The sequence below is a fragment of the Entelurus aequoreus genome, linkage group LG02 (genome assembly GCF_033978785.1).
Source record: "Entelurus aequoreus isolate RoL-2023_Sb linkage group LG02, RoL_Eaeq_v1.1, whole genome shotgun sequence".
Taxonomy (NCBI): domain Eukaryota; kingdom Metazoa; phylum Chordata; class Actinopteri; order Syngnathiformes; family Syngnathidae; genus Entelurus; species Entelurus aequoreus.
The window spans coordinates 94,822,775-94,848,819 of record NC_084732.1 but is presented as its reverse complement, the minus strand read 5'-3'; the positions used below and the strand labels follow the sequence as shown (position 1 = coordinate 94,848,819).

The 26,045-nt window shown below is 38.0% G+C and overlaps 1 protein-coding gene across 1 annotated transcript in view; it reads left to right on the top strand.

Annotated features, from left to right (window-relative positions):
* The window catches only part of LOC133642591 (glypican-6-like), a 196,259-nt gene that overhangs the window by 124,528 nt on the left and 45,686 nt on the right, over positions 1–26,045 (top strand). The window contains exons 4-6 of the mRNA XM_062036875.1: positions 704–834; positions 15,524–15,667; positions 20,857–20,886. Coding sequence (XP_061892859.1) covers positions 704–834; positions 15,524–15,667; positions 20,857–20,886 — 305 coding nt within the window. The remainder of the gene's footprint in view (positions 1–703; positions 835–15,523; positions 15,668–20,856; positions 20,887–26,045) is intronic.

The following is a 26,045-nucleotide window of genomic DNA, read 5'->3' as shown; positions in this document are numbered from 1 at the left end:
TCCTCATCCACGAATCTTTCATCCTCGCTCAAATTAATGGGGTAATCGTCGCTTTTTCGGTCCGAATCGCTCTCGCTGCTGGTGTAAACAATGGGGGAATGTGAGCAGCCTTTCAACCTGCGACGTCACGCTACTTCCGGTACAGGCAAGGCTTTTTTTATCAGCGACCAAAAGTTGCGAACTTTATCGTTGATGTTCTCTACTAAATCCTTTCAGCAAAAATATGGCAATATCGCGAAATGATCAAGTATGACACATAAAGTATGACACATAGAATGGATCTGCTATCCCCGTTTAAATAAAACAATTTCATTTCAGTAGGCCTTTAAGCATAAGAGTTGTGTGATAATTTATACATAATTATTCTAACATTGACACTATTTCCACATTCACCCATTCACACACACATTCACACTCTGATGGCGGGAGCTGCCAAGCAAGGCGCTAAAAACGGACCATCAGGAGCAAGGGTGAAGTGTCTCGCTCAAGGACACAACGGACGTGGCGAGGTTGGTCGAAGGTGGGGATCGAACCAGGAACCCACTCTCCCAACCGCGCCACGGTTTTATTTGGAGCGATGTCACACAGATTTGCTCCGGGGGTTTCTCAATACTTCAACCTCGTACTCAAACGTTGTCGCGTCCTTAAAATTCACCGTAGCGTCCCGGTCTTTATCTGTTGGTTTTTGTCTCTGGTTTGACAGACGCCATGTTGCTGGTGGCAGACCGGCTGCAGGGACCGCTCAGCATCGAAGCGGTCATCGAGCCAATCGACGTCAAGATCTCGGAAGCCATCATGACCATGCAGGACAACAGCGGGCATCTGTCCACAAAGGTAACTCATCTCTGCCTTGTGTTCTTTATCCAATCAGATATGTTAACATTTGAAACACACAACTTTGAAGGTTTTTCGGTATCGGATCAATATCGCCAAACACAGCCTACATTTGACTCTGTAATGCAGGGGTGTCAAAGTCAATGAATTATTAGGCTGTCAGGTTCAAACAATGATGATATTTATTAAACAGACAAGAAGCAAGGAATCATGCAGAGACAGAGTTCAATTTAGCTCATGAGGAGAACGCATGGAGCTGCACACTTAGTCACAGTCTCGCCCTACGCTCCAAGGTACAGCTCCCGCCTCCCTCTATTTATTCAGGAGTTCCACAGTCAACATCACTGAGGCCGCCTTTAAAAGGAGTGGTCACACATATCATGCAAAGCAGGTCCAGTTAGCACAATACGTGACGGAATGTGCTGGGGGCCTTGTGATTTCGCCTTGTCTCTGCTTCGTCTGCGTGCTGTCGTCTTATTTTCGTTGAGGTCCTTGAAGTCCTTGGCTGTTAGCGGGCTAAAACAAAGATAACATCTACGGCTGAGGCCACCCCTCAGACAAGAAGTTTTTGTCCTTGCACAGGTAGAAAAAGTACAGCTTGAGCACAATAGCTAATAACTATAGCAACGGACTTTAAGCATACTAAAGTTGTGTGATAATATATATACATGAGTATTCTAACTATGGCCCCCGCCTATTTAGGATGCCCCATGTTTCTCTCATATTGTTTTTGTCCCGGTCCAACAAGCAGTTTGAAGATGATCTGTAAAACATCATCAATGCAACATTTTGACCGAAGAACTACCATTACATGTCATGTAGACCACAAGGAAGTTTTTTACATTTAGAAAAAAAAAAAAAAAAATATGACTCCTTTAATGCGCCTTATATATGAAAAAAGACAAAAAATAGACCATTCATTGGCGAGTGCGCCTTATAATCTGGTGCGCCCTATGTAAAATACAGTAACTTGAATTTGTTTCGAGTTTGAATTTTTAAAGCAATGTAAAAATTAGTGTACAAAACTACATAAATATGTGTCGCTTCAAAACTCAAATTTCACTTCCATTTATGTATATTTAATTAAGGGTTCTAAAATATATATATATATTTTTTTAAGTAATTAATCACATTTTGGAAATGTGATTACACACTACACACAAGTGAATGTGTTAGTCAACAGCCATACACGTCACACTAAGGGTGGCCGTATGAACAATGCCAACGCTGTCATAAACATGTGCCATATAGTGAAACCACACTAAATTATCACCTGTTTGCTCTTTGATAACACTTTTTATGTTTTTAATTTTTTTAAACGTATTTTAAAATGTGCCGTGGGGCCGTTAAAAAATGACCTGCGTGCCGCAAATGGCCCCCGGGGCCGCACTTTGGACACCCCTGATCTAAACTAAAGTTATTTCAGGCTTTATTTTGCAGTGCAAATTGCCAGCCGGAATTTCCTAATTTCCTCAATTCCACAAGGAAGTGTTTTACATTTAAGAAAAAAATATAAATAATATGACCCATTTGTAATATAAAATTTTTAAATATTTAAGTTGTGTGCTCTTTTTGTCAAAGAAAACCCAATAAAATTTTTAAGTGGAATATTTGAGATTTAATAATAATTGGAGCCTTAAAAAGGTCAATAACTCATAACACCATTGATTTTAATTCATTATTATATTTTGAGCGATGACACTTAAAAACAAATCACATAAAAATTATTGGGGAACCAAAAGGGTCCTACTCATTAAAGTGTTAAAAAATAAATTATACATTTTTTTTTACTGTTTACTTTTAACAACTTCAGATCTATCCATCAATTATAAGTTGTATTGTTGTTTTTTTGTTTTTGTTTTTTGTTTCTTAAAAAAAAAAAAAAAAAACAGCTCAAATTTTTATATGGCAAACACAAAATATGCAACATTTTCCCCAAAAAATATCTCAGAGTGCAATATTTAGTGTGACGTATTTGGAGCCTTGGATAGGTCAATAATTCATAATAACATTGATTTTGATTCATTATTATTTTTTAAAGAAAGAAACAGCCTGCGTGGCAGCTTTGTGTTATTAGAGTAAACATTGCAACATTTTCTTGTTACATTTCACTAGGGATAATGGCTTTTTGCCGATATCCGATATTCCGATATTGTCCAACTCTTTAATTACCGATACCGATATCAACCGATACCGATATCAACCGATATATGCAGTCGTGGAATTAACACATTATTATGCCTAATTTGGACAACCAGGTATGGTGAAGATAAGGTACTTTTTAAAAAAATGAGTAAAATAAGATAAATAAATTAAAAACATTTTCTTGAATAAAAAAGAAAGTACAACAATATAAAAACAGTTACATAGAAACTAGTAATGAAAATTAGTAAAATTAACTGTTAAAGGTTAGTACTATTAGTGGACCAGCAGCACGCACAATCATGTGTGCTTACGGACTGTATCCCTTGCAGACTGTATTGATATATATTGATATATAATGTAGGAACCAGAATAATAATAACAGAAAGAAACAACCCTTTTGTGTGAATGAGTGTAAATGGGGGAGGGAGGTTTTTTGGCTTGGTGCACTAATTGTAAGTGTATCTTGTGTTTTTTATGTTGATTTAATAAAATTAAAAAAATAAAAAATAAATTAAAAAAAACGATACTGATAATAAAAAAAACGATACCGATAATTTCCGATATTACATTTTAACGCATACATCGGCCGATAATATCTACATTTCACCTGTTTGCTCTTTTATACCACTTTTTATGTTTTTAATTTTTTTAAACGTATTTTAAAATGTGCCGTGGGGCCGTTAAAAAATGACCCGCGGGCCGCAAATGGCCCCCGGGGCCGCACTTTGTTTTTGTTTTTTTGTTTTTTTTAAAATTTAATTTAATTTATTTAATTTTTTTTTTTTTTTTTTTTGCGGGGCCGCACTTTGGACATCCCTGATCTAAACTAAAGTTATTTCAGGCTTTATTTTGCAGTGCAAATTGCCAGCCGGAATTTCCTAATTTGCTCATTTCCACAAGGAAGTATTTTACATTTAGAAAAAAAAAAAAAATAATAATAATAATAATAATAATACCTGGGATTTATATAGCGCTTTTCTAAGTACCCAAAGTCGCTTTACATGTTAAAAACCCATCATTCATTTACACCTGGTGGTGGTAAGCTACTTTCGTAGCCACAGCTGCCCTTTTATAATATGACGCCTTAAATATGAAAAAAAAATCGAAAATAGACCATTCATCGGCAGTGCGCCTTATGGTCCCGAAAATACGGTATATCATTAAAAAAAAAAAAAGCACGTTTTATTTGAACTTTTACAGTCTGGTGTATTTAAGCCCATCTCCCAGCTGGATGCTCACAGGTCAGTCTCAATTAGATGCTCCATCCTTTCCCATATTGCGATGTACAACTCCAGCTATTGTCTATGCACCTGAGGCTCCATCCCTGAAAGGTTGCGCTTGGCTGAAAGATTGCTATGAGATTAGGATCCCTCCCAACGTACCTTTTTTATCCGGGCGGCGCCGGGCTCGCGGAAAATCTGTTTGCCCGTGCGATGCGCAGGATATGGGGATTGTAATCGTGATGAAGGATTGATAAATATTAGACAAAAGACAGCGCTCGCCGTGTCCCCCGCGCCAGCAGGCGGGCCACAAAGGAATGCTGATGAGTTTTGCTGGGAGGATTTATGTGGCCTGGCCCCAAACACCCTGTCGAGGCAAAGTCATCAAACAATCTAATCTCCTAATAAACCACGATGAAATTCAAACTGATTAAAGCCAAATGCAATTGTTTATTGCTTTGCACGTATTCTTTCTCTCCCATAAATGTGTCGTCCAAAATTGTACACACCAGCCGTTGTCCAGTATTTAAAGGGGAACGACACTTTTGGGGGGGAATGTTGCCTATCGTTCACGATCATTATGAGAGACAAGAAGACGTATGCCTTTTCTGGTGGGTCGGGGGGGGCTGTAAAGATGATCGAAAACGCTTGAAAACGCCTTCAAAGCCTCTAAAACAACTTTAAAACCCTCCAGCAGCATTTTATATACACACTGCAAGTATATATAATATGGAGTAACAGACACCTTCATAACAATATGTAATATGTACAATATACACACTGCAAGTATATATATAATGTAGTAACAGACACCTTCATAACAATATGTAATATGTACAATATACACACTGCAAGTATATATATAATGTAGTAACAGACACCTTCATAACAATATGTAATGTGTACAATATACACACTGCAAGTATATATATAATGTAGTAACAGACACCTTCGTAACAATATGTAATGTGTACAATATACACACTGCAAGTATATATATATAATGTAGTAACAGACACCTTCATAACAATATGTAATATGTACAATATACACACTGCAAGTATATATATAATTTAGTAACAGACACCTTCATAACAATATGTAATAAGTGCAATATACACACTGCAAGTATGTATATAATGTGGTAACAAACACCTTCATTACAATATGTAATGTGTACAATATACACACTGCAAGTATATATATAATGTAGTAACAGACACCTTCATAACAATATGTAATATGTACAATATACACACTGCAAGTATATATATAATGTAGTAACAGACACCTTCGTAACAATATGTAATGTGTACAATATACACACTGCAAGTATATATATAATGTAGTAACAGACACCTTCATAACAATATGTAATATGTACAATATACACACTGCAAGTATATATATAATTTAGTAACAGACACCTTCATAACAATATGTAATAAGTGCAATATACACACTGCAAGTATGTATATAATGTGGTAACAAACACCTTCATTCCAATATGTAATGTGTACAATATACACACTGCAAGTATATATATAATGTAGTACCAGACACCTTCATAACAATATGTAATATGTTATATGCACCACGGGCTGATGGGGGGCGCATGATAAATGAAAATAACATAACATAACATGTACAATGTAAACACTGCAAGTATATATATAATGTAGTAACATACACCTTCATAACAATATGTAATATGTACAATATACACACTGCAAGTATATATATAATGTAGTAACAGACACATTCATAACAATATGTAATATGTACAATATACACACTGCAAGTATATATATAATGTAGTAACAGACACATTCATAACAATATGTAATATGTACAATATACACACTGCAAGTATATATATAATTTAGTAACAGACACCTTCACAACAACATGTATTACGTTTTATACACACTGCAAGTATATATATATAATGTAGTAACAGACACCTTCATAACAATAAGTAATATGTACAATATACACACTGCAAGTATATATATATAATGTAGTAACAGACACATTCATAACAATATGTAATATGTACAATATACACACTGCAAGTATATATATAATGTAGTAACAGACACCTTCATAACAATATGTAATATGTACAATATACACACTGCAAGTATATATATAATGTAGTAACAGACACCTTCATAACAATATGTAATATGTACAATATACACACTGCAATTATATATATAATGTAGTAACAGACACCTTCATAACAACATGTAATATTTTTTATACACACTGCAAGTATATATATAATGTAGTAACATACACCTTCATAACAATATGTAATATGTACAATATACACACTGCAATTATATATATAATGTAGTAACAGACACCTTCATAACAACATGTAATATGTTTTATACACACTGCAAGTATATATACAATTTAGTAACAGACACCTTCACAACAACATGTATTACGTTTTATACACACTGCAAGTATATATATAATGTAGTAACAGACACATTCATAACAATATGTAATATGTACAATATACACACTGCAAGTATATATATAATGTAGTAACAGACACCTTCATAACAATATGTAATATGTACAACATACACACTGCAAGTATATATATAATGTAGTAACAGACACCTTCATAACAATATGTAATATGTACAATATACACACTGCAAGTATATATATAATGTAGTAACAGACACCTTCATAACAATATGTAATATGTACAATATACACACTGCAAGTATATATATAATGTAGTAACAGACACTTTCACAACAACATGTATTACGTTTTATACACACTGCAAGTATATATATAATGTAGTAACATACACCTTCATAACAATATGTAATATGTACAATATACACACTGCAAGTATATACATAATGTAGTAACAGACACCTTCATAACAATATGTAATATGTACAATATACACACTGCAAGTATATATATAATTTAGTAACAGACACCTTCACAACAACATGTATTACGTTTTATACACACTGCAAGTATATATATAATGTAGTAACAGACACATTCATAACAATATGTAATATGTACAATATACACACTGCAAGTATATATATAATGTAGTAACAGACACCTTCATAACAATATGTAATATGTACAATATACACACTGCAAGTATGTATATAATGTAGTAACAGACACCTTCATAACAATATGTAATATGTACAATATACACACTGCAAGTATATATATAATGTAGTAACAGACACCTTCATAACAATATGTAATATGTACAATATACACACTGCAAGTATATATATAATGTGGTAACAAACACCTTCATAACAATATGCAATATGTACAATATACACACTGCAAGTATATATATAATGTAATAACAGACACCTTCATAAGAATATGTAATATGTACAATATACACTATGTCTGCTTGTAAATACACTGTGATTTTGCGCTGCCGAACATGCTCCTATGCTCGTAAAACCAGCGATGTCACGACGTACAGACGCGCCACCATGCCCGTTAGAAATACATTAAAAAATGGACAACCGGTTCTTTTCAAACTGAGTATAGTACCGTTTTTTATTCATTAGTACCGCGATACTATACTAGCACCGGTATACCGTACAACCCTAGTGTGAGGTAATAATGCCATGTCCGCATGCGGGTCAGATTGCGTTCACATTAGAACGCCACTAAAAAGCTAAATAACTTTAGCCCCAGACTTCTTCTGCTTGTTTAATTTTGTCAATCCTGCCACAAGTGGTGGAAAACTGAATTACAACTGAGTACGCACCGCAACTGAGAAACAGATACTTTTGGAGGCCCAACAATACGGTCAAAAAACACGACTCTAACCCTCAAATGAACTGCGAATCCTTACCGAGACTATAAATGATGTCTTGTTATGAACTGAGCTGCCAAAATAAAGAATGCCTTGCATGATATTGTAGTTCATTGAGGTAACCTGAATATGGACTTGCATGCATTACTCATAGCACGTAAATGACAAGTGTGGGGGCAGACTAGCGTCTCTTCAACATAGTTGCAAATTATTTTTTTTGTCTTGCAATACAAGTTGAACTTGCAGACCATACAAACTTTGCTCCTGGGCAATTGAATGTTGCATTACAATACAATATTAGTGTATGTGGACCCTGCCTACACATACTGTACAAACATCCAAATGGAAACACAAAGTTTAAAGGCCTACTGAAATGACATTTTCTTATTTAAACGGGGATAGCAGATCCATTCTATGTGTCATACTTGATCATTTCGCGATATTGCCATATTTTTGCTGAAAGGATTTAGTAGAGAACATCGACGATAAAGTTCGCAACTTTTGGTTGCTGATAAAAAAAGCCTTGCCTGTACCGGAAGTAGCGTGACGTCACAGGTTGAAAGGCTCCTCACATTTCCCCATTGTTTACACCAGCAGCGAGAGCGATTCTGACAGAGAAAGCGACGATTACCCCATTAATTTGAGCCAGGATGAAAGATTTGTGGATGAGGAACGTAAGAGTGAAGGACTAGAGTGCAGTGCAGGACGTATCTTTTTTCGCTCTGACCGTAACTTAGGTACAAGGTCTCATTGGATTCCACACTTTCTCCTTTTTCTATTGTGGATCACGGATTTGTATTTTTAAACCACCTCGGATACTATATCCTCTTGAAAATGAGAGTCGAGAACACGAAATGGACATTCGCAGTGACTTTTTCCTCCACGACAATACATCGGTGAAGCACTTTAGCTACGGAGCTAACGTGATAGCATCGGGCTTGACTGCAGATAGAAACAAAAGATATAAGCCCGTGACTGGAAGGATAGACAGAAGATCAACAATACTATTAAACCATGGACATGTAACTACACGGTTAATGCTTTCCAGCCTGACGCCATTGAAGCTAACTTAGCTACGCGACCTCACAGAGCTATGCTAAAAACATTAGCTATCCACCTACGCCAGCCCTCATATGCTCATCAACACCCGTGCTCACCTGCGTTCCAGCGATCGACGGCGCGACGAAGGACTTCACCCGATCATCGATGCGGTCGGCGGCTAGCGTCGGATAGCGCGTCTGCTATCCAACTCAAAGTCCTCCTGGTTGTGTTGCTGCAGCCAGCCGCTAATACACCGATCCCACCTACAACTTTCTTCTTTGCAGTCTTCATTGTTCATTAAACAAATTGCAAAAGATGTCCAGAATACTGTGGAATTTTGCGATGAAAACCGAGCTTTTTGTATTGGATACAATGGTGTCCGAATACTTCCGTTTCAACGATTGACGTCACGCGCATACGTCATCATACATAGACGTTTTCAACCGGAAGTTTCCCGGGAAATTTAAAATTGCACTTCATAAGTTAACCCGGCCGTATTGGCATGTGTTGCAATGTTAAGATTTCATCATTGATATATAAACTATCAGACTGCGTGGTCGGTAGTAGTGGGTTTCAGTAGGTCTTTAATGCAGACATACTTAAAAACTACCATAATAAGTTTCAGTGTTATGTTTTCAGTTATGCATAAATGTGTGCTTTGGGGTTGTCAAAAGTATCAATACCTGATTTTTGTTCAGAAACGTCAGTACCAAATATTGTTTTTCAATTATCGGCACTAACTCAGCACCAAAGAAGAATCCCTGCTGTCTTAAAAACTATTTTTTTTCCATATATTTACTTGTTCCTGAAAGCCTGACGCGAATGCAGATTTGTCCTTTCCGATGTGTGGGTGTAGCATAACTCTATTTGTGGCTATCTGTATTTGTATTTATTTTTTTAATCAAGCTGACCTTCGAAATTATGACACGTTGTCACAGTTACTCCAGGTGCCGCTGCTACGCATAAAAAAAAACAAAAAAAACATGGGTAGGATCTGATGATCAGCTTGGAGTAATCACAAATAAGGAAGCAACACCACACAAATGGTTGTAACAATATTTCTTCCACAATTGTCCCTCAAAGTCACGCACGTTAACAAGAGTTCGTGAACACGCTTTACTCATGTCATGGTCCGTGGTCCGGATCATGTTTTTGTTATGTTCTGTTAGTTTTAGACTCCAGTAGTTCCTGTTTTTGTGCACCCTTGTTTGTTTTAGTTACCATGGCGACTTATTAGTTTCACCTGCCTCTGGTGTTCGCGACACGCACCTGCTCTAATCAAGAGACCATTATTTAAGCCTGTCTTTGCCAGGTCCTGGCGTCATTGCTCGTTTTCATGTCCGATTCCAAGTTTACGCTAGTTGTTTGATTCATGCCGTGTCCACGTAAGTGTTAGTTGTTTCATGCCACAGTAAGTCTTGTTTGTTCCATGCCATAGCCCATGTTAAGTAGGGATGATGTTTGATAAGAAATTATCGAGTTCGAGCCTATTATCGAATCCTCTTATCGAACCGATTCCTTGTCGATTATCTTATCGAGTCCAGATAGGTTGTTGCATATGGAAAAAAACACACAATATTTGGTTTAACAAAAGCTCACTTTTATTATGTAAGAAAAAAATAAAATCTAATAAATAAATAAATATTGACTGTTACCCCCCTAAAAAAATAAAATAAAATAAATAAATATTGACTGTTGTTACCCAAAGTATATTAAGTCTCAGTAAAGTTATTCATTGGATTATACCTTTTTGTTTTGAACTTTATTACACCTTGGAGCGCTTTTTCCGGTCCATTGTTTTTCCTGCTTTCCCTATCTGCGCCTAATGACTGAGCTACGTGACGTCATTTCTTGTGATGTCTCAAGGGGCATTTCTGGTCGGGACGGGATTCGTTCCGAGGGATTCGAATAAAGAACCAACTCTTTTTCTTTAATATAGTGGTCTCGATAACGGGTACCGGTTCTCAAAAAGGGATTCGAGTCCGAGGATTCGGTTCTTTTCTTATCGAACAACCGGGAAAAACGGTTTCGAGTATCATCCCTAATGTTAAGTGTTTCGCTTCTATGTTTCCTGCGTTAATTTTTTTTTTGTTCGTTAGCTTCTCGTGTGAACGGCACACTTTTCTTTTGTTTGGTTCCGGTCTTTGTGATGTGTAGGATTTATTGAGAAAATAAATATGTTCCTACCTGCAAGCCTTGTCCGGAATAGTCCGTTTGCATCCCGGGAGAACAAACCGTCGTGACAACTCACGCAAATTGAAAACATTGAGAGCGGAAAATAAACTCCATTTTTGGGTGTAATAATAGATGATAAAATGAACTGGGAATCTCATTAAATGGCAAGAAGTAGGTCAATAATGAATGAAGCATAATATGTTCTGGACCAAAAAAACACTTTGTATTCTCTACTGCTCGCAAATGTTACCATATCTGAGTTATTGTGCAGAAAAAGCTTGGAGTAATCACAAATAAGGAAGCAACACCACACCAAAGGTTGTAACACAACAGTATTTCTTCCTCAAAGGTCCCTCAAAGTATCGCACGCTAACAAGAGTTAGTGAATACGCTTTACTCACGCAAATTGACGAACATTGAGAGCGAAAAATAAACTACATTTTTGGGTGTAATAATAGATGATAAAATGAACTGGGAATCTCATTAAATGGCAAGAAATAGGTCAATAATGAATGAAGCAAAATATGTTCTGGACCAAAAAAACACTTTGTATTCTCTACTGCTCGCAAATGTTACCATATCTGAGTTATTGTGCAGAAAAAGCTTAGAGTAATCACAAATAAGGAAGCAACACCACACGAAAGGTTAAAACACAACAATATTTCTTCCTCAAAGGTCCCTCAACGTATCGCACGCTATCAAGAGTTAGTGAATACGCTTTACTCATGCAAATTGACGAACATTGAGAGCGGAAAATAAACTACATTTTTGGGTGTAATAATAGATGATAAAATGAACTGGGAATCTCATTAAATGGCAAGAAGTAGGTCAATAATGAATGAAGCATAATATGTTCTGGACCAAAAAAACACTTTGTATTGTCTACTGCTTGCAAGTGTTACCATATCTGAGTTATTGTGCAGAAAAAGCTTGGAGTAATCACAAATAAGGAAGCAACACCACACCAAAAGTTGTAACAACAATATTTCTTCCTCAAAGGTCCCCCAAAGTATCGCACGCTAACAAGAGTTAGTGAATACGCTTTACTCACGCAAATTGACGAACATTGAGAGCGGAAAATAAACTCCATTTTTGGGTGTAATAATAGATGATAAAATGAACTGGGAATCTCATTAAATGGCAAGAAATAGGTCAATAATGAATGAAGCATAATATGTTCTGGACCAAAAAAACACTTTGTATTCTGTACTGCTCGCAAGTGTTACCATATCTGAGTTATTGTGCAGAAAAAGCTTGGAGTAATCACAAATAAGGAAGCAACACCACACCAAAAGTTGTAACACAACAATTTTTCTTCCTCAAAGGTCCCTCAAAGTATCGCACGCTAACAAGAGTTAGTGAATACGCTTTACTCACGCAAATTGACGAACATTGAGAGCGGAAAATAAACTCAATTTTTGGGTGTAATAATAGATGATAAAATTAACTGGGAATCTCATTAAATGGCAAGAAGTAGGTCAATAATGAATGAAGCTAAATATTTTCTGGACCAAAAAAACACTTTGTATTCTTTACTGTTCGCTAGTGTTACCATATCTGAGTTATTGTGCAGAAAATGCTTAGAGTAATCACAAATAAGGAAGCAACACCACACGAAAGGTTAAAACACAACAATATTTCTTCCTCAAAGGTCCCTCAAAGTCACGCACGCTATCAAGAGTTAGTGAACACGCTTTACTCACGCAAATTGACGAACATTGAGAGCGGAAAATAAACTACATTTTTGGGTGTAATAATAGATGATAAAATGAACTGGAAATGTCATTAAATAGAAATAAATAGGTCAATAATGAATGAAGCAAAATATGTTCTGGACCAAAAAACACTTTGTATTCTCTACTGCTCGCTAGTGTTGCCATATCTGAGTTATTGTGCAGAAAAATGGAGAAATAGGCACAAAAGTACACCTATTAACTTTGCATGTTACAAAATAAAAAAAGAGTGATAATAGTAATAATGATAATAATAATAGTGATAAATACAGTGATTACAAATGCATTGGAGACAGACACCACAGTTGACATACTTCACACAAAAGTCATAATTATCTGTGATTGTTGGTCCAAAACTAATGAAGACTCTGGCAAACTAAGGGTAATAAATGAGTTATTTGGTCGGTCTGTGTAGTTTGTTATGTTTATTGCGCCCTAGGGTGCTGGTCACGAAACACGGCAGGAATGCAGCAGCAGAGTGCGTCAAATACGGCCAAATTCTACTTTCACGAAATAAAAACATGTTTTATTGTAAGTTTATGACCTGGAGTATGTTTAGAACCACATATACACGCATTATTTTGTTTTATTTTGTCGGAAAAACCACAGCAATCGCATGCAACCGGGCACAGTCGCACACGTCCTTGGTAGCAAACATGGCGCCTGTTGTTTAGTCGGCCATACTCTCTTCATACGCCACTCTGGAAACACAGCGATGGATCTGTGCGGTCTTTACAAGATGGTGACGTAACAACTGCCTTGCACCTTGCACTGCAAACATAGCTAACACCTACAAAGGAGGTGCCTGCTGTGAGATGTTACGGGATGTTGGTGGTGTACAACCTCTTGTAATGAAAACGGGAATAAAAAAGGCATTTTTTTACATCTTTATTTACAAACCCCAAACCCAGTGAAGTTGGCACGTTGTATAAATCATAAATAAAAAGAGAATACAATGATTTGCAAATCTTTTTCAACTCATATTCAATTAAATAGACTGCAAAGACAAGATACCTAACGTTCGAACTGGAAAACGTTGTTATTTCTTGCAAATATTAGCTCAGTTGGAATTTGATGCCTGCGACATGTTTCAAAAAAGCTGGCACAAGTGGCAAAAAAAGACTGATAAATTTGAGGAATGCTCATCAAACACTTATTTGGAACATCCCACAGGTGAACAGGCTAATTGGGAACAGGTGGGTGCCATGATTGGGTATAAAAGCAGCTTCCATGAAATGCTCATTCATTCACAAACAAGGATGGGGCGAGGGTCACCACTTTGTCAACAAATGCGTGAGCAAATTGTCCAACAATTTAAGAAAAACATTTCTCAACCAGCTATTGCAAGGAATTTAGGAATTTCACCATCTACAGTATGTAATATCATCAAAAGGTTCAGAGAATCTGGAGAAATCACTGTTCCATAAGCAATGATCTTACGGAACTTAGATCCCTCAGGCGGTACTGCATCAAAAAGCGACAACAGTGTTAAAAGGATATCACCACATGGGCTCAGGAACACTTCAGACACCCACTCTCAGTAACTACAGTTGGTCGCTACATCTGCAAGTGCAATTAAAACTCTACTATGCAAAGCGAAAGCCATTTATCAACAACACCCAGAAACGCTGCTGGCTTCGCTGGGCCCGAGATCATCTAAGATGGACTGATGCAAAGTGGAAAAGTGTTATGTGGTCTGACGAGTCCACATTTCAAATTGTTTTTGGAAACTGTGGACGTGGTATCCTCCGGAACAAAGAGGAAAAGAACCATCCGGATTGTTATAGGCGCAAAGTTCAAAAGCCAGCATCTGTGATGGTATGGGGGTGTATTAGTTAGTGCCCAAGACATGGGTAACATCTGTGAAGGCACCATTAATGCTGAAAGGTACATACAGGTTTTGAAGCAACATATGTTGCCATCCAAGCAACGTTATCATGGACGCCCCTGCTTATTTCAGCGAGACAATGCCAAGCCACGTGTTACAGACTGGCCTGCCTGTAGTCCAGACCTGTCTCCCATTGAAAATGTGTGGCGCATTACGAAGCCTAAAATACCACAACAGAGACCCCCGGACTGTTGAACAACTTAAGCTGTACATCAAGCAAGAATGGAAAAATAATACCACCTGAAAAGCTTCAAAAATGTGTCTCCTCAGTTCCCAAACGTTTACTGAGTGTTGTTAAAAGGAAAGGCCATGTAACACAGTGGTAAAAAGGCCCCAGAGCCAACTTTTTTGCAATGTGTTGCTGCCATTAAATTCAAAGTTAATGATTATTTGCAAAAAAAGAAAATATGTTTCTCAGTTTGAACATTAAGTATCTTGTCTTTGCAGTCTATTCAATTTAATATAAGTTGAAAAGGATTTGCAAATCATTGTATTCTGTTTTTATTTACAAATTACACAATGTGCCAACTTCACCGGTTTTGGATTTTGTACACTGATATTGCCAAAAAGTGTATCGACCGTATCGATTAAAATCCTAACAGTGAACATCCCTATTATGCAGTCATTTTTCTCTCTTTCACGGCAGGTTTTTCAACGCTGCGGGCCACCGAAAGCCTCGGGGACGGGCAGATCCGCTCGTGGCATTTCCGACGTATTCAGTGCTCGTTTCAGACCTTTCCCTCCGGAAGAAAGGCCAACCACAGCCACGGGGACGTTCCTGGATCGATTGGTACGTATTAAGAAGTATGTGAGGGAAATACACTGTATGACAGGCATAGTCACTGGCGGCCCGTGTCTTGTACATGGCCCGCCGAACATCACCTAAATAGGCTTGACGAAACCATTCAAACGAGGGTTGCTCATGTATGTAGCACTCATGCCACCCTGCAGGGGGCAACAGTGAGTCATGTGTGCCACAATGAAGCAGCAGAGGGGTTTTTCGACCCTGAAAAATATCTAAATAAAACATGATTATGGAAAATATTGCGCATAAAGAAATGTAGTTTGTTTTGTATTAATATTGCGGACTTTGCTGTGTCTTTGGTATCAGTGGTCGTAACTCGGTTAATGCATGCGGTGCTAAATTCGACCAGTAGAGGGCAATAAAGCATACTTGCCAACCTTGAAACCTCCGATATTGGGAGGTGGGGCGGGGGCGTGGTTGGGTCGGGGGCGTGGTTAAGGGCGTGGTTAAGAGGAGAGTATATTTACAGCTAGAATTCACCAACTCAAGTATTTCATATATATATATATATATATATATATATATATATATATATATATATATATATATATATATATATATATATATATATATATATATATATATATGTATATATATATATATATATATATATATATATATATATATATATATATATATATATATATATATATATATATATATATATATATATATATATATATATATATATATATATATATATATATATATATGTATGAAATGCTTGACTTTCAGTGAATTCTAGCTATATATGGGGCGGGGGCGTGGTTAAGGGCGTGGTTAAGAGGAGAGTATATTTACAGCTAGAATTCACCAACTCAAGTATTTCATATATATATATATATATATATATATATATATATATATATATATATGAAATACTTGACTTTCAGTGAATTCTAGCTATATATATATATATATATATATATATATATATATATATATATATATATATATATATATATATATATATATATATATATATATATATATATATATATATATATATATATATTTATTTATTTTGTTATACATATAAATAAAATAAATACTTGAATTTCAGTGTTCCGGAGGCTATCCAGTAGATGGCAGCATTGTCCTGTTTAACTCCTCCGTTCATGAATGAGTATATCATTTCGGCCACCTTGTTCAATGGAGAAGTCTGTTCTACAAAATGTACAGGCAACATACCCCTTCCCCTTCGAACTGTCCTGGATGAACTGAAATTCTTGTTTCCACTCGTTTTGGAACTTGCAAGCGTATATCTTCATCTTGCTCGTCGACGGCGTCGCCATGTCTGTAACTTCCTCGTTCTTCTGCTTCGTCTCCTTGTTGTGTGCGCAGTTGTGCACTCTACTCTCTAAAAGCCGTAGATGTTATGACGTCATTGGGCAGGCAAGCTGTTTATATTGTGGGAAAGCGGACGTGAGAACAGGCTGTCCCCACTCAGGTCCGCATTGAGCTGGAGGGGGCGTGGCCTCCAGCTCCGGCTGAATACCGGGAATTTGTCGGGAGAGGCGCTGAATACCGGGAGTCTCCCGCTAAGAACGGGAGGGTTGGCAAGTATGCAATAAAGCCACACCTTAGGTTTAATTGTGTTGAGCCACATTTATTGTGTGCAATGTTTACTGCGGATGGTGTTTATATTTCCATACATCTAAACATCTGTAGTTTATTGTGTGAATGTATTAGTGCTAAACCAGTGGTTCTGAACCTTGTTGGAGGTACCGAACCCCACCAGTTTCATATGCGCATTCACGCAACCCTTCTTTAGTGACAAATAAAATGTTTTTTTTTTCCAAATTCAAGACAAAGTTATGTTTTTTTTACTGGTGCACAAAATGAACCGTGCATGAACATCACCTTGTTCAAAGAACAAAACCAACACAGTGCATTAACTCATAACAAATTACACACCTGCAAATCAGTGTGACTTCTGCTGTTGCCGTATTCATAATACGCCGATCGGGAGAAGTTTTTATTTACATGATGAGTCAGGTGTGTCTCAACCTCCGCGGCAGAGGCTCCAATGAACTCTTGAGGCCGACTCACTGAATGTCGAACCCAGGTTAAAACCACCTATTTTATTTATGTAAAATACACAATGGACGTTATAGTCGTGTCATGTTTTATTTCCTGTTTATATGTTTAGTCTTACAAAGCTAAACGAAGGAAGAAGTGTAAAGAAAAACAACTAAGGAAGGAAAAGAATACAAAAGAAGGAACATCACTCCTCAACAAAACTTCTTAATGCTGTTAACTATCTGTCTAGCTGCACACGCTGGAATCGAGTAGGGAAGGCAGAATCAATCAATCAATATACTTTATTTAACCGGGTAAAAACTTGTCGAGATTAAAATATATTTTCCAAGAGTGGCCAGGCTAAGAGAGAAGCAAAACAAAGTTACGAAAATACAAATAACATCAACAAAAACAGCAGCAGTCACACACCACAGTTAAGACATTAATTATTTACATTTATTGACATAAAAACACAAAAAACTATCACTTTTATTGACAGTGCAGCGTGAAAGCCGATGTGTTTACTTTGCAATTAAGTAAACCCTCTCAAATTCCGATGTCCGGCCCCTGAGCCCTTGGACTCTTGTAACTGTGGCCCTCTTCATGATGTAGTTGAATAGCCCTGCTGTACGGAAATTGTGCAGAAACAGCAGACTTAATGTTGTCCTCAAAATTGTGATACGGTGGGTCTGGATTAGTTTTTGCCTCATCCCTCACTTAAACCGTGAGTGAAGAACTCACCACCTTGGCCATTCCTTGATTCGAAGACGTAATAGAGAAAGAGATGGGACTGTGGATCAGCTCTATACTCTTGGCAGGATCCTTGAGAGTGCATGGGAGTTTGCCCAACCAGTCTGCATGTGTTTTGTGGACTTGGACAAGGCTTTCGACCGTGTCCCTCGGGAAGTCGGTGGAGAGTGCTTAGAGAGTATGGGGTATTCGACCATCTGATTGTGGCGGTCCGCTCCCTGTATGATCAGTGTCAGATCCTAGTCCGCATTGCCAACATTAGGTCAGACCCGTCTCCAGTGAGGCTTGGACTCTGCCAGGGCTGCCCTTTGTCACGATTCTGTTCACAACTTTTATGGACAGAATTTCTAGGTGCAGTCAGGGTGTTGAGGGGATCCGGTTTGGTGGCTGCAGGATTAGGTTACTGCTTTTTGCGGATAATGTGGTCCTGCTGGCTTCATCTGACCAGAATCTTCAGCTCTCACTAGGTCGGTTCGCAGCTGAGTGTGACTGGGATGAAAATCAGCACTTCTAAGTCCGAGTCTATGGTTCAAAGGGTGGAGTGCCATCTATGGGTTGGGGAGGAGCTCCTGCCCCAAGTGGAGAAGTTCAATACCTCGGAGTCTTGTTCACGAGTGAGGGAAGAGTGGATCATGAAATCGACCGGCGGATCGCTTGCAGCGTCTGCAGTGATGCGGACCCTGTATCGGTCCGTCTTGGTGGAAAAGGAGCTGAGCCGGAAGGCAAAGCTCTCAATTTGCCGGTCGATCTATATCCCTACCTACGTACTTCCCTCACCTATGGTCATGAGCTTTGGTTTATGACCAAAAGGACAAGATCACGGGTACAAGCGGCCGAAATGAGATTCCTCCTTAGGGTGGCGGGACTCTCCCTTAGAGATAGGGTGAGAAGCTCTGTCATTCGGGAGGAGCTCAAAGTAAAGCCGCTCCTCCTCCACATTGAGAGGAGCCAGATGAGGTGGTTCGGGTATCTGGTAAGAAAGCCCACCGAACACCTCCCTGGGGCAGTGTTTAGGGCCCGTCCGACCGGTAGGAGACCTCAGGGAAGACCCAGGACACGGTGGGAGAGACTATGTCTCCCAGCTGGAGCCAAAGTAGCTGGGGAGAGGGAAGTCTGGGCTTCTCTGCTTAGGCAGCTGCCCCCGCGACCGACTTCGGATAAGCGGAAGAAGATGGATGGAATAGAGAAAGAGATGATACAGTATTATCTGCTCAAAATGCTACCTGGTGGTTGCTTGAACACACCTGGATAAATTAACCGACCCCCACTCCGTAATGCTCCAGGATCCTCACAGGAACTGTTATGATCCGCTGCCCGGATCATATTCTGTTTTAGTTTTTCGAGTCACTTGTGTTTTCTGTTAGTCTTGGACTCCTTTAGTTCCTGTTTGTGCACCTCTGAGTTGGTTACCATAGCTACTTATTATTTTCACCTGCCGCTTGTGTTCCGGACGCGCACCTGTTGGTAATCACTGACATTATTTAAGCCTGCCTTTTCCAGTCAGTCGGTCTGGCTTCTTTCTGTTACGTTCGGGTCGCATGGTGATGCGGGGTTTGTTCTCCCCGGATGCAAATGGACGAATCCGGACAGGACTTGCAGGTAAGGACATGAGTTAAGAGGAAATTAACACAAAACAGGTACAAAACAGAAGAAAAAAAACGACGGAATAAGGTGCCGATCGCACCTGAAGCTAAGGCTACTACTTAGCACAGACTAGGGATCACTAGCAGGGGCTAGGAGACAAGCAAAACTAACGTAAGAGTAACGTGACGCAAATAAAGAAGCCAGACCGACTGACTGGAAAAGGCAGGCTTAAATAATGTCAGTGATTACCAACAGGTGCGCGTCCGGAACACAAGCGGCGGGTGACAGTAATAAGCAGCTATGGTAACCAACTCAGAGGTACAACAATGGGAACTAAATGAGTCCAAGACTAAGAGAAAACACAAGTGACTCGAAAAACTAAAACAGAATATGATCCGGGCAGCGGATCATAACAGTACCCCCCCCTTAAAGGACAGATTCCAGATGTCCACTCGAAAAACTAAAACAGAATATGATCCGGGCAGCGGATCATAACAGGAACGAGGCAAAAACTAATCCAGACCCACTGTAATTGGTTAGGTTTTTTTTCCTGAACTAAGACGTCGATCTCTATTGTGCCACTGAGAAGAAACTATCGGAGCGTTTCAGTAAAAAATGGTCCACTGTGTATTGTTTGCCTGCACGCCTTCATCTGTGCATTGAACACACCTGACGGCCAGGTGTGACACTCGTTCCGAGACGAGGTAGCATAATGATCATTGTACATCTTCTTTTTTCTCCCTTATGTCTCTGTTTAACTTCTCTCCAGTGAAAATAATAATACCTGCCTCTTTATTTTTCCCTGCTTCTCCACCTAGAGGGGTGTCTGGAGGACAATGCAACACAGTGTAAGCTTTCTATTCCTTGTTTCCTTTTACTGAGTCACCTGTGGCGCAGCTTTTGCAATCACATGTCGATTAATGGCGATTATTGTCAGTGTTGTTGTTGTTTGTTATTTCAATTTCATGAACCTGCTGGTTCGCTTAAGTGGGTCGTGAGTTTGAATAGTACCTTATCTTCACCAATATATACACTACCGTTCAAAAGTTTGGGGTCACATTGAAATGTCCTTATTTTGGAAGGAAAAGCACTGTACTTTTCAATGAAGATAACTTTAAACTAGTCTTAACTTTAAAGAAATACACTCTATACATTGCTAATGTGGTAAATGACTATTCTAGTTGCAAATGTCTGGTTTTTGGTGCAATATCTACATAGGTGTATAGAGGCCCATTTCCAGCAACTATCACTCCAGTGTTCTAATGGTACAATGTGTTTGCTCATTGGCTCAGAAGGCTAATTGATGATTAGAAAACCCTTGTGCAATCATGTTCACACATCTGAAAACTGTTTAGCTCGTTACAGAAGCTACAAAACTGACCTTCCTTTGAGCAGATTGAGTTTCTGGAGCATCACATTTGTGGGGTCAATTAAACGCTCAAAATGGCCAGAAAAAGAGAACTTTCATCTGAAACTCGACAGTCTATTCTTGTTCTTAGAAATTAAGGCTATTCCACATAATTGTTTGGGTGACCCCAAACTTTTGAACGGTAGTGTATATATATATATATATACATACATATATATATATATATATATATATATATATATATATATATATATATATAGGCTGTTTTTTCCAATTTTTGCTGGTGTTTTTGCTTTGGGTTCTTTTATGTGCCTAGGGCCAATGACAGAGTGAGTGAATGGATGATGGGTTCTCACTTCTCTGTGAAGTGCTTTGAGGGTATAGAAAAAAGCCCTATGTAACTCTAATCCATTATTATTATTATTAATATGACATCTTGACGCTATGGGTGCTTTAAAGCCTCTAACACAGGCCTGGGCAATTATTTTGACTCGGGGGGGGGGGGGGGGGGGGGGGCAAATTTAGAGAAAAAAAATGTGTCTGGGGGGCCTGTATATCTATTTTTTTGGAACACTAATACAAAACCTCACAATAATGTCTGATTGAATGCTCAAAACGGAATGGGATTTTAAATGCTTTGACTGAATGAGACACCCAGAATGTGCATGAAAATAAAGAATGTGGGATTTACAATATTAACTATGAACGATAAAACACTGAATATTGACAACATATGAACGTCACGCCCCCTCTCCATCCACATGTTTTACAATCAAGCGAAACAAAACAAAAATGCAACAAACACAGCGAAATATGAACGCAAAGGGTAAAAAAACTAAAAACACCTCCAATCTGATACATCTGATTTATCACTAAGCTTTAGAACAGGGGTGTCAAACTCATTTTAGATTGGGGCCACATGGAGAAAAATCTACTCCCAAGTGGGCCGGACAGGTAAAATCACGGCACGATAATGTAAAAATAAAGACAACTTCAGATTATTTTCTTTGTTTAAAAATAGAACAAGCACATTCTGTAATTGTACAAATCATAATGTTGTTGTTTTTTTTTACACTTACCTGTTGCGGTTAATAGTATTCTATCTTTATTTGTCGTTATTTATATTTTCTGAATAAATTATGTGATAATGTTCATCAGTCAACTCATTGGTGTTCATTTTCAATCTATCAAGATAAACAAATTGTATCAAAATCAAATTACAGAATATTATTCATGTAGTTTGATCATTTTCCTCGACTGATGCACTAACATCATGTGGTGTATTTTGTAGATATGTAGCATCATCTACAAAGATACAAAGAATTGCTATTGCGACATCTAGTGGACACATTTAGAACAGCAGTTTCTTTCATGCAAACTCATCCCGCGGGCCGGATAACACCTGTTAGCGGGCCTGATCCGGCCCTCGGGCCGTACGTTTGACACCCCTGCTTTAGAACGTTGTTGTAAAAATCGCCTTCCGCGTTCTGTACCTGACACCCGCATTTCAGGCTGACACTCTGTGGAAACACTCACCCCACACACGGCTTGGTGCCTCGTCTGAGCTGCTGTGACTCAGATTACCGTAGTAAATAATTAGATTGTCATAGTAACTAATTAGATCACCATAGTGACTAGTATATCATGCAAAAGCGCAGATTCCAACCATAAAAATACTTTGTATAGTTCAAGACTTACGGTCATTAGAGAACATCACTGCACATCATCATTTCCATCTTAAAGATCTAAAAAAATATATTTGAGAATGTCAATTTGCCCAGGTCTGCCCTAACATGACACACTTCAAGTCTTGTGACAGAGTGAGACCTAATTTGTTCCGTGGCTAATATATTTGGGCCGAGGCGACCCACACACAGACACAGTAACGTTAGAAATTCAAACTTGGATTAACGCAATTAAAACATATAACACACTGATTATGACTGTAATTAATTCATCACAATTAACTGGATAATTAGGCACCCCTGTCTTAAAGTATATCCACATTTCATTTCTCTTGCATTTTCCTTTGACCAAATGGTAAAATGCTTGCTAAAACGCGAGGGGTGTTCTAAAGTCTTACTTTTCTGCAGGGAAAGGCTGAAACAAAAACCTGAGCTGGCCATCCGTCACTTCATTAAGTGGGAGTAGAAATGGTCATTATTAGTGAGCGACTTCTTGTCTTTGAGAAAATCATTTTACTTAATGGAATTGCAGACAGAACTGCCATTTAACCACCAATGGCTACATAGCCCGACTGATTAAAACCATCGACTGTGCCATGAAATATCTTCTGTTTCACTTCTAATTCCGATCATTGTCAACAGGCAAAAACAGAAAAAGTCTTGGGGCCAAAATATTTCACTGGTATGCTAATTGGAAATACAATGCGTGCTTAGTTTGAGGAACCAGCAGTGGCTGACTGCGGTCGAGGTTTGTAAACATTAAAATGAGTTGACAGATCAGCGATCAACAGTACCTAGTTCAGTTTCAGTTCAGTTCAGTTTCTGTTTATTTGGAACATGCATACCATACAATGTGATGCGTCACATAGCTCTAGTTGTTTCATTACAGCACGTCCGAAAAGGAGTAGGAATGTCATGATCCGTCACCCGGGTCATGGCATGATTTGGGTTTGTTAGTTTCTGCGAGGTTTGTTCCCCCGGGATGCAAACGGACCACTCCGGACAGGCCTTGCAGGTAGGAACATGATTTTTTCTTGAGAAATCCAGGAGGTACAAAAAACAGGAAACAAGCCGACGGAAAAATGTGCAGATAGCACTGGAAGCTAAGGCTACCACTTAGCATAGAATAGAATAGAGACAGGCGATACTCACGTAACTTGTTGCATAAGCAAACAAAGAAGCCAGGACGAGTGTGGCGAGAGAGGTGAATTAATAGCTCTCTGATTAGTGGTCGACTGCAGGTGAGCGTGCCGACCACTAACCAGAGGCAGGTGAACCCAATTAATCCCCATAGAAACCAAAACAAACCCAGAGGTGCACAAAACAGGAACTAAGGGAGTCCAAAAATAACAGAACATAACAAAAACAGGTAAGAAGCAGAGCTTATTTAATCCTACCCCTTTTCATACCATAGCAATTGTATCCATGAATTGATTAACGTGGACCCCGACTTAAACAAGTTGAAACACTTATTCGGGTGTTACCATTTAGTGGTCAATTGTACGGAATATGTACTGTACTGTGCAATCTACTAATAAAAGTTTCAGTCAATCAATATAAGCGACACCCACACAATTTTAGAAGAAAAAAATATTTTTCCATATATTAGCAGGACCGGACTATAAGCCGCAAATATATACATTGTGAAATGATTTATTTACACAAAAATATTTTGTAAATTTTTATTTACATGCCTTAATTGTTTCCAAACGTTGCCTGTAACACGGCAGTAAAACGGCTGATCAAACAAAACAGAAGTCACCGTCATGGACCCACTAGCCCCGGAAGCTAGCTCTCCAATCAGCTAAACAGACTCAAAAACTCCACGGTGACCTTTTGGTGAATTTACGGAGGAATTTGAGGGAATGAAAAACTAAAAAACTAAAATAAACAAGTTGAAACATTTATTCGGGTGTTACCATTTAGTGGTCAATTGTACGGAATATGTACTGTACTGTGCAATCTACTAATAAAAGTTTAAATCAATTAATCAATCCCATTTCCTTGTTCTCTGTAACAGAGCAGTGAATGAATAAATAATACATACATAATATACCATTGTAAGTAAACAAATATTAAATACATAAATAATCCTTCTAAAAAAAATAATCATAAAAATTAAAAAAATTAAAATGATTGTGATTTGTGTCTTTATTACAAAAGTTGTTTTGTGATAGAATTGAGTAAACTTAATTTTCTTTCATCAAATGATGCTTGCAGTTTCATGTTATAAAAAGTCAACCCATGTGATTAATCACAAAAAAAAACAACAACACAATAATCATCATAAACACGTTTCGATTAATCCCGCTTTTTTTTGGGACCATGCAAGGTCTTATTACCTGAAACCGCTATACGGTCCGTCAGTACAAACATGAATGAGGAGATTCAAAATAAAGCCTGAAAGGACTTTAGTTTAGATAAAACCGTGACCAAGTTTTGTGCAACTAAATGACATCTATTCAAGTAAAACGTTCCTGGATCACATTAAGGCAGTCAAATTACATGTTTGCACAAATATTGGAGTACATTTTAAATATGCAAGCGAATAATCGCCTGGGATTAATTGTGATTAATCACATTTCCAAAATGTGATCAATTACTTAAAAAATAGAATGATTTTGGGACCCTAAAATAAATATAAGTAAATGGAAGTGAAATTTGAGTTTTGAAGCGACACATATTTCTGTAGTTTTTTACTCGAAAATATTCAAGTTACTGTACTTTCCGGACCATAGGGCACACCAGATTATAAGGCGCACTGCCAATGAATGGTCTATTGTGTGTCTTTTTTCATATATGAGAAGCACCAGATTATAGGGCGCATTAAAGGAGTCATATTATTATTTTATTTTTTCTAAATGAAAAACACTTCCTTGTGGTCTACCTAACATGTAATGGTGGTTCTTTGGTCAAAATGTTGCACAGATGATGTTTTACAGATCATCTTCAA